Raw genomic sequence first — 10,663 nt, forward strand, 5'->3', positions numbered from 1 at the left:
CAGATACAAAATGGAGTCTGTATTTGACAAACATGACCAATGAGATTTTCATTTCATCACATTTATTGCAGACTTTGTTTTACAATGTTGTCAGTGTTACAGTACAATACATTTTGCTTTTTTCCCTATTTTAATCTAGTGTGTTCCCAAGAATATATATTTATGGTGCTCTATATTTAACCAATCTCTGAAAGGGACACGACGCACAAAACAGAGCAATTTGCATTTAGAGACTTGGCTGCTTAGAGTATCAGATAAAATGGGGGAAAATGTAGCTATGAAAACTAACATCTAAAGTTCCAATTCTCTTAAAGGTGCATTGTGTAACTTCTCCGGTGAACTTAATGCCGCCTGTGTGCCGCCAAGGAGCACTGAACTCGTCCATCTCTCTGGAGGCATGCGAGTGGTGCCATTGGGCCAAGTTACAGGTCAGATCTATGGAGAGGTGTCGCCGCTCACAGAAAGAGTGCATGTTTTAAGTATCTTTGAGCAATAAAAACATCCCTGAAATTAAATGTCAGAAGAGATGTTCATCATGCCATACAGTTGAACATTCAAGACTAAGCAATAATATCTCAATGGAGACAAAGTGGCGCTCTACACCCTCCTCTAAAAAAGTTACACAGTGTACTTTTAAATTTGAATTGTAAACGGTTAAAGATGTCTAAATCTTAATACATATTTTTATTTTGGAACTACACTAGATTAAAAATGTGTCATATCGTAAAGGAAATTCCATTGTACGTGTGTTTGAATGAACTCTGTAAAAACATAAATAAAACATGACTTTTAGAGAAACCGTATCAAAACATGACATTTGGTGAATACAGGATACTTCAGTGCATACAGGAATTTCCCACTAATTCCAAAACCGTTGAAATCACGCAAACATTTTGGCAAACATCTTTTTCTCTTTCTCCTTCTCCTCCTGGATCTTGAGGTGGACTTTCTTCATTTCGCCTATGATTGCTGCAAAGGGGAAATGGATTGTGTTAGTTTTAAGGTGGGACACTACAGGCTAGAGTTTTATCACAACACTAAAATTTCAAACTAAACTAAAGATTAGACTTGATACTCAATACTGATTCCGATAACATGATCATAATTAAAAACATTCTTTAGACAACAGAATGTCACTGTCAACATTAAATAATAGTATTTTTTCTGTGTATTCCTTCATTTGTCCAGGTATGTTCCATAGTAATCCATGGGAGTATAGTATATGTGATCTTATACATCTGATACACTTCAAGATCATTCTAAAGCTATTTAAGAAAAGTTAATTTTTGTCCTGTGAATGTGACTTTAGTATTGAAACTAGTAGTTACTTATTTGAGCAAGTATTGGCAAGTTTTTTTCTTCATCATTTTGCTGTCAACAATAAGCGTTCATGTGGAAATGTTTTATTATTTCATTTAATCATTTTGCATCCATTGATGTATATCGGACATTTGGAAACTCAGGTCATTTTCTCGAAATGCATTTTTCTCCCATAGGCATAAAAAGATCACCTTTAAAGTAGCACCTACAGAATTATTATATACAGAAGTATTTGGGGTTATTTTGGTTAATTTAAGGCTTATTTATCCAAGTTTTAACTAAAAAAATTGGGCAAAATGTGATTTTTTGGCCAATTTTTGTTCAAATCTAGTTTACTCAAATACAATTGAAACCTGGCTCTGTCCATTTTCACAGCTATATGTCCTAAATATGTGCAATTTGAACTGTTTTTTACACATAATTTTCATTATTTATATGAAAACATTAACTGATGGAAAATCGTGTAATACATTTTTTTTTTCCTGTTCCCTTGCAGTGTCGTCTCCCATGTGTCGCTTGGTGTCATGCTCACTTGGCTGTTTCTATCTCACTAAGACAGGTTCCAGAAAGTATATGGAGACTGGAATAGACAGATAGGGCTTATCTTCTCGCCGGCAGCAAATAAACTCCAGATTAAAATATCTCGGGGTCAGGAGGCCGGGAAAGATTTGCAAAAAAAATGACCAAGAGCAGGTGGCGCGGGTTCTAAATTGGAACGAAGGCGTTATGAACTTACCACATCTTACACTACCAGTCAAACGTTTGGACACTCTCTCTCACTTTTAGTTTTTCCTGTATGTCAACTACTTTTTACATTTTATATACACAAAGAAAACATCAAATTTATGATGCAAGGTATATGGAATTAAGTAATAAAGGAAACATTAAATAACTAAATTTGTTTGAATATTTTGTGTTCAAATCCTCAAAGGTGCCACCATTTGCTTTGCTGACAGAGCTGCAAACCCTTGGCCTTCTCAATGAGCTTCTTGATGAAGTCTCCTGAAATGGTTTTCACTTCACAGGTGTGCATCAAAAGCAGTGATCAATGCAACGGTGATTTTTAAAAATATAAACATCTAAAATATGTTTTGAGTTTCTTTACTGCATTCCATATGTGTTCATGTATAGTCATGAAAATAAAGAAACAAAGTGTGTCCAAAGTTTTGACTGGTAGTGTAAGCGTAGTGACAATATAGCTCCTAAAGTATCCCAACAGTATCTGCTTCTACAGTAACCTGCCATATAATCTAAAGACAAAGATTTGTACAGACCTCATGGGAAAGTATTTACTAAACAATGTAATTCATTATCCAGTACAACATGAATTCAGTCACCATTTTCTACTGTGATGGATAATAATAGATACTTCTATTCATCCTTTTAACAATTGAAAATCAACACAAACGATTTTAAAACTTGGCAAAACTTGTAAGTTATTTTCGATATAATAGTCTCACCTTTATCATCTGGTGTGATTTCCTGAGCCTTCTTCAGGTCCTCCTATTAAAGCATTAACATGGATAATGGTAAATTATGGAGATGCAAAATCATCAATCATCAATAAAAGCAGGCGGCACTTTATTATTAGCAGCAGAGAGTGTGCAGTGATTTCATTTTGTAATAAAGTAGTGCTGTCCAATACTGGAAAATTTTGTGATGAGGAATATGGCTGTTAAAAGGGCCTATATTACGCCATTTTCTGATGTATGTTATAAAGCCATTCTCCATCAAAAATATACATGGAATTGTGTTTTGCTTCATTCACGCCTGATTAACAAGCAAAACCCTCTGTATGTGAGCTGATTTCTTCTCTGAGACAGTAAACTATGTTCCACCTTGTGATGTTATGTGGTAATACAGGAAGTGCCCCACTGTGTTTTAAAACTCCATTCACCTTCACTAGAATCATTTGAATAATTCACCCTTGGAATTGACTATCTCTACTGAACAAAAGGTAAACACATGCGTAGACATATTCATAAACCAAGATTACTGAAACATGTGTGAATGAAATGAACCACAACTCTGGGTATGTTTTTGAGTATGTAACAGCATTATAACACGGCTTAAAGCTCACAACAATCAATTTTGTGTAATTAATTAGCAAGCTAATTAGTTTAAGTAAAACTTTTCTGGTACAAAGGTCACCACCTTAGTTTTTTGTTTCCATGGAGATGCCATTATTATTCTGTTCTTAGAATCATAATACATCTGTGGATGTGATCCTGAGGAAAAATGCATGTTTTTCAAGGTCTTTTTTCTTAGTAATAGAAACCATTATAATTGTATAAAGACAAAACAGATACTTTTATTGCTATACTGTGGGGCATTCCAAGCAAAGAAATAACATCTCCATAGAAACAGCAAGCGACTGACCATACACCTGAAAGGTTATAGTCTTTAAGAAGCCAGAGACTATTTCAAACAGTGAACTTATTTCAGTTGATTGTAGACCTTACCATAGCTTTACTGAAGTCCTTTAGCCCTGCATGCGCCTGTGCTCTCCTGAAAAGTGCTTTTGTGTTCTTCTTATCCAACTCCAGAGCCTGGGACACAAGACAACATGGAGTAAAAATGTGTTCACTTTAAATACCTCTTACAGGACTAGCATTAAAAGTATTGTGTTGTCATGGTACCTCGGTGCAACTGTCCAGTGCTTCCTGCCACAGCTGCAGTTTGAGCTTACAGGCCGCTGTGTTGAGGAAACAGCTCAGGGCTACGGGCTCTAGCTTCTTCTGGATCTCCTCGTCAAACTCGTCTCCTCCAAACTCAAGGTACCTACACAAGGAAAAAGAGGGAAAAAGAGGGAGGTTATGGCATTTTAATGATATAAGATTAAACAGTTATGTAAGGCTAAAACAATCAATCAGAATATTGTGACAAGTTGACTACTGAAACAATTGTTGACTATTTTAATTATTCCTGTCTGGACCATAGGCAGACTGCAACACATGCCATTTTATCATTTAAGATAGGATGTTTTTAAAACTAAATGAGACTAGAATATACATTTTGTGATTTTTCATTAAAAATTCTTGTCATTTGTATATGCTCTCTTTTGGCGTATAGCTTGAACTGGTCAAATTTTATTCATCAAAATCTCCAAAGCACTAAAAAAATAAACATTGTATAATCACGTGAGAGTAAATTATGTCATTGTGGATAATATGGGGTAGAGAAAAGAACCAATTGCCAAACTGATGTTGCCCAGTGTCCAACAAATATTAGTATCAAATGTGAAAAATGAAAGTCTCAAAATCCACCATCTTCGTGCCTAGCAACGAATGCATTACCGGTACTAGTGATGTGTGAAAGGGTTTGTAAAAGCTAGAAACAAGTTATACAGATTTAACACCTACTTCCTACCTTACATTTGCCACGCACTAACTATAACTCTATCTGGCACCAACTGCAAATAATTAAAAACTGGAGACAGGAACAAATTGGGTATAGTTTAATAGCTTAATTTATGTGTGTTAAAAAGTGCTAAAACTGTGTTGAAAAACATTTTTATTCATTCTGAACCATCAAAGCGCGCAGCATGTCTCCAGGTAAGATAAACAAGGTGGGCTGCCCAAGGACAGAGGATGAAATGTTTGGGTATTTTTTATTTGTATTTTTTGCAAAGTGGGGGCAAGGGTTACCTGAGTGCTTTGCTGTATTTCTTGACAGCACCTTTCCAGTCCTGATTTTTAAAAAGAGTGTTTCCGATGTTCTTCAGATCCTCAGCCACACTTTGAACTTTGTCAACCTGAAAAGTGGACAAGAAATTTGCAAAAACATTACTGAAATGAAATAATACATGCACTAATAAAATACCCTGTGTGTCCTCATGTGTCCTCAAGAAATACTGGCACAACATTGTAACAACGCTTTGGCCTGTTAATATAATCTAATCTAAGTAGTAAATAAATCTCTTTAAAAAATGTATGGTGTAGGTTTACATTGTGAAAAAGGCAGGCACCTGCGCCAACATATCTTGCAGAGATGTATTGCAATGTAAAATGTCATCTTGAGATAGATAAGATAAATAAACATTTCTTGTTTTCAATGCGGCACTGTCGAGCGCTGTATTTTAAACCTGGCATTTCTTAAGTTATGGAAGCAGCAATCACTTTTTTCAAACAAGTATAAATCCTAGGTACCATTACTTATTTACTTGTATTTACTTCTATTGCATTTTACATTTTGAATTAATTCCTCATTTCTGCCACTAGGGCTACACAATTATTACAGTTTTAACATACATTTAAGATTCTACTGGTCAATGCTCAACTTGTGTCTTTTAATGGAGAGGTCTACAGCCAATCCTCTGTAAGTAAAAGCGTGTGGCTTGGAGCAGAGTTCAGAATTTGGAGAAAGAAATCTGATTATGTACTATACATATAAATCTAACCATATACATTTGTATTATGTTTGTGCCTGTATAATTTCTGTTCATGGAATTTATATTGAAAGCCATATTTATTATCTGTAAAAAAATAAAATAAAATCTGCCTTAATTTTATAGTATCGCTCAACCCTATGCATGAATATTTTTTTCTCCTTTTTTCCACCTTAAATTCCAATTCATTAAATTTTCCCCCAAAAAACATTCAATTGAAGAGCAGAAAAAAACAAACACACACACACAGTTAGGAATCTACAAACATCTCCCTCTCTCTAATCCACTTCTGAGAAACAAGGTCTTGGAATTGTTTACTTGGAGTCGAGCTGTTGCTTTCAGTATTTGCAGACTTTGATATTCAGACTCAAATAATCTTTGTTCTTTAAATCAAACAGACACAGACACTAGATTTCAGTGAGTGCTGCTGGAGAAGATTACGTTTACATGTACTCCAGATAACTGGCATAGACTAATTTAAACCAAGAAGTCAATACGGACTGCATGTAACAGCACAGTCCGATTTACATTAGGTGCAGATTAGGAGAGGCATTCAACTGCACGAGGTAAGAAACAGACATGTACTCATTTTACATCAGCAGCAATCACAGACTACTCGCGCATGTTGTTTCATTCTTTTGGACCGTTACGTAAAAAAAAAAAAAAAACTACCGGACCTTAAAATGTGCTTATTTGTGCTGTGGAGAGCAAATAACTTGTAACACAGTGTGTCGCATGTCTAAAAATCAAATGCCCCTGAATGTCTCGTGGTTGTGAAGTGCACTTGGAGTTCTCTGTGTGTGTAAATATAGAGTCACTGTCAGATTAGAGCAGAACTCACATCTTTAAAGTCGACCTCTGCGTCCTCTGGGAACTCTGGGTACGTGTCCCCCGAGCCGTCGTCGAGCTCCACCCCCCAGCTGTCCCCATCCTTGTGCTCCCCACAGTCTGAGATGATGCAAGGCTGTGGAGAGAGGCGCAATGTCAGAGGAGGACACTTCCAAGTAGATGTTTAGATTTGCTTCAGAGTTCCTGCAAGATTAGGACTGCAACATTAAAAAGGTACAATATTACACAGGTTTAATGGTTGCAATTTTATGCAACATTTACTCAAACATCTAAAGTATAAAATCTGATAATCCCTACAGTTTAGTAATAAATACAACGCAATATGTAACTTTACTGGCAGGCAGTATGCCATTTGCTGGTCTCCATAGGAATGTTATGCTTTGCCTGGAATACAGCACCTGTATATCTTGCATTTATACAATTAAAGGGGTTTTTATTGGTCAAAAAATACCTTGAAAAAACTCCACAGATCTGACCTGCAACTCAGTTTGATTGTATCCCATGCTTGTTGATAAAGTAGCATTAAAATTGTTTTTCTCCATGGAGACAATGTTCCAACTGTGTGGAACAAAATTGGCAAAGCAATAACATCTTCATGGAGACAAGCATGGAGGCGATGGAGCCTCCATCAGAAAAGAAACCTTCCTTTCTATCAAAATAAGAGTTTCACATGTTCATGTATCATGACAGCACGACATGATAAGTTGTATACTAGATATTGTTCAGCTTATGTTAAGAATTAGGCTGTTTACTTCATTGTCGTGTGTGAGGAGCCTGCACATGGCAAGATTGATGAATACTTTTTTGGTGACTATGCAGCCATGAATCATCCTCAAACAAAACTTTAAAATAAATGGTAAATGGTCACATTTTTCTATAGCGCTTTTCTACCTTCAAGGCACTCAAAGCGCTTTACAACAAGGAACCACTCACCCATTCACACACACCTTCACACACCAGTGTACGCAGACACTGAGGGCAAGGTGGGTTAAGTGTCTTGCCCAAGAACACAACGACAGCATTCATCTGTGTGAGTTAGAATCGCACCGCCAACCTATGGATCAGTGGATCTGACCGCTCAACCAATGATGTTTATGTCGAGAGCGGGATTTGAACCGGGCCAACCTCTACATTTGTGGCATGACGGTTTAAAGTATCAGTATTACCTGTACTGGTGCGTCCTCTTTCGTTTCGATGGCCTCCAGGATCTTGACCACTCCCATCCCTTTGAGCACCTGTCCAAAGACCACGTGCTTGCCATCTAGGTGAGGTGTGGGCACCGTGGTGATGAAGAACTGGGAGCCGTTTGTGTTGGCACCTGCGTTAGCCATGCTCAGCAGCCCAACTTTGTCATGCTGTAAATCAGGAATCAGTACGTTAGTCAATACTAGAAAGTGTATATCACTTGAACACTGTATGAAGTCTGTGTGTTACCTTGTAGTGAAAGTTTTCATCTTCAAACTTGTCTCCGTAAATGCTCTCTCCTCCAGTTCCATTGTGATTGGAGAAGTCGCCTCCCTGGATCATGAACTGCTTAATAACTGCCAAAAACACATGATACACTGTTAGTTTACACTGGGCAGCATTATTTGAGCGTGCTAGCTTTACAAGTCGGACTTTTTAAATGTCTGACATTGCCATCTAAATACTTTAAACAGGCCCTTAGGGATACTTTTTGAGCTATTTGCAGGATATCAATTCAGGGTTAAGTGAACATTTTTTATTATTATAAATAACTTTTGGGAATATGAAAATGGTAACAATAATTCAATATTTCTTTTGAATGACATTGTTTGGTAATGTTTAATAATAGGTTGTTTTAATTATGTAATTTTATCATTACCTTATTTAACATTATCTTAAATATAATTAGGTTATCCACAGTACTGTAACCTGATATATAATGAAGTAAACTGCCACATAAAATAATAAATACATGTTTTAAATGTTAAAATCCTACAAACTCTCTGTGTGAACTTATAGTCTATACACTCTAGCCATTGAGATGTATGTGTTGAATGTGTGCAGTAGATGTAGTGTGTGCCACTTACTTCTGTGGAAGGGGCATCCTTTGAAGTGCAGAGGTTTCCCTGTGGATTTTCCGGTGCCCTTCTCTCCAGTGCACAGGGCCCTGAAGTTCTCTGCTGTCCGAGGAGTCACATCAGCAAACAGCTCCAGGACTATCCTCCCCACTATGGACAACCCAAATCAAGAGGTCAGGAACTGAAAAACTAAGTCAAGTTTTTTCCAACAGATAGACCTTTACCAATATAGACTAATTTGAATGAGATTGGGATTGTGCTGCCATAATATAATGACATTCTATCTGTTGTTCAGTTTGTTTTAGACAATGGGCGAGCCACCATAGTCTCTATTAATAGGAGACACTTGTTATGGCACTATGGCATTGATGCGTACTTTCAAACACTCATTAATTCACCCTTGAAAGCCTTTCCCAGTACATCTTGTGGCTTGTGTTAATTTAGCTATTGACACCAAACACCAATTTGTATTTTAGCATTATTGGCCACAAAGAGGTATGGAAGTTTGTGGAGATACAAACCAGCTCACAGAAAGGCCCCATCGTTTCAACCCATTAAAAACATCCACAAAAACAAGCTTTTATTTGAGTCTATTTTTGCCAGAAAACGTACATACTGTGGCTTTAAATAAGAAAAGATATTATATAACAAACTGAGCATTGTTAAGTTGTAACCCAAGTCAAACATAGCAAGGGGACAGATGGGCCAAGGGTTAAGGTTCAAGTTACCAAATGAAGCTTCTAGAAGTTACTACACAATGAAAAGTACCAACAGAGGCTTCACAATGAACATAAATCAAGTATATTTAAAGCCACATGCCAATCTATATGTACATATCAGGGTTATCATTGTGTTTATATTCACAGATAAACAGCACCTTTTGTGACAATGTAACGCATCACAAAACAACTACACGTGGTTAGTTGCAATCTCAATTGTGACCAGTAACGACAAACAATGAGACAAATGATTACTATTAGTACTAAAAATGTAATTGCATAGTGGAAAATGTGACTGATGATCTAAAAGCTACATATGCACAAGTTATTACAATGAATGGGGCTAACTACGGTGGTGAAGCTAACGTAAACTGGCCCAAAATAGCTCATCCCGTGGAGATTATTTTACACATTCTCACCTTTTTCGCCTCCGATGTCTACGTCGAAGAAAACCCGGGGGTTGGTGGGGTTTGAGGGCTTTTCTGTGGGCACTGCGTGAGACATTTTGCGGAGAATGTGGATGTTTCAGTCACTAGTTTGAGAGCTAACCATGAAGCTAGGCTAGCAAGAGGAACAGGCACCGGTAGGATGAATGGGAACACACGGCGCTTCCGGTCTCGGCACTTCAAAGTAAGAGCCCACAACGAAAAACGCACACAAGGAGATGTAAGAAATTATGAATGAGAATTTTATTGTGAAAATATGTGTAGTTGTCACATTCGCTTCTAAAATAACTGGCCTATTTATAATGGTGAAGAGTAAAAAAGCAACTCATCTTATTTAATTGTAAAATGTATGGAAAATGTACTACGTAAACTGGGTGGATCCAGTGTTTAGGGTGTTAAAATGAATCTTAAAATCTACAAAAAGGTGCAAGTATTATAAAACTCCACTGTCTAGACAAATTAGTGTAGGCCATTTCATCTTAAGTTTGTACAAGTGGTTTAAAGGTACAATGCTTAACTTTACGGATGGCACTGGCATGACCCCATAGAAGTAGAAAGTTAAACCCATACTTCATGGAGATATATATGTTTTCGGCCATACTGTGGAAGATGGAAGAAACAACATTGCCATGGCCCTTCTCCAGACAAAAAAAGAGTCAGGTTTGTGGAGATGCAAGTAAGGACGCATGTTTTTCAGAGCGACAAACACAACCAAAATGAAAAAAAACAAAAAAAAAAAAAAAACATGCTTTCATACAAGTTTATTTTTTAGGCAAAAGAGTTACATATTGTGGAAAAAATGCGGTTGTTAAAACGCATTTGGTTCTTAAAAATAGTGATATATCATGTGCAATATACTGATTATCGCTCCATCACTCCCTCAGAGCACCACCAACCACC

The 10,663-nt window shown here is 36.9% G+C and overlaps 1 protein-coding gene across 1 annotated transcript; it reads right to left on the minus strand.

Moving 5' to 3' along the window:
• Positions 1-45: 45 nt before the first annotated feature.
• ppid (peptidylprolyl isomerase D) lies at positions 46-9,936 on the minus strand. The gene is made up of 10 exons (XM_033973800.2): positions 9,737-9,936; positions 8,608-8,748; positions 7,991-8,097; positions 7,723-7,911; positions 6,549-6,671; positions 4,968-5,074; positions 3,960-4,101; positions 3,783-3,869; positions 2,781-2,823; positions 46-969 (listed from the first exon to the last, which is right to left on the minus strand). The coding sequence occupies exons 1-10, from the start codon at positions 9,819-9,821 to the stop codon at positions 881-883; spliced, it is 1,113 nt and encodes a 370-aa protein (XP_033829691.1). The 5' UTR covers positions 9,822-9,936; the 3' UTR covers positions 46-880.
• Between the last annotated feature and the right edge of the window lie 727 nt (positions 9,937-10,663).

The sequence above is a fragment of the Periophthalmus magnuspinnatus genome, chromosome 10 (assembly GCF_009829125.3).
Source record: "Periophthalmus magnuspinnatus isolate fPerMag1 chromosome 10, fPerMag1.2.pri, whole genome shotgun sequence".
Lineage (NCBI taxonomy): Eukaryota > Metazoa > Chordata > Actinopteri > Gobiiformes > Gobiidae > Periophthalmus > Periophthalmus magnuspinnatus.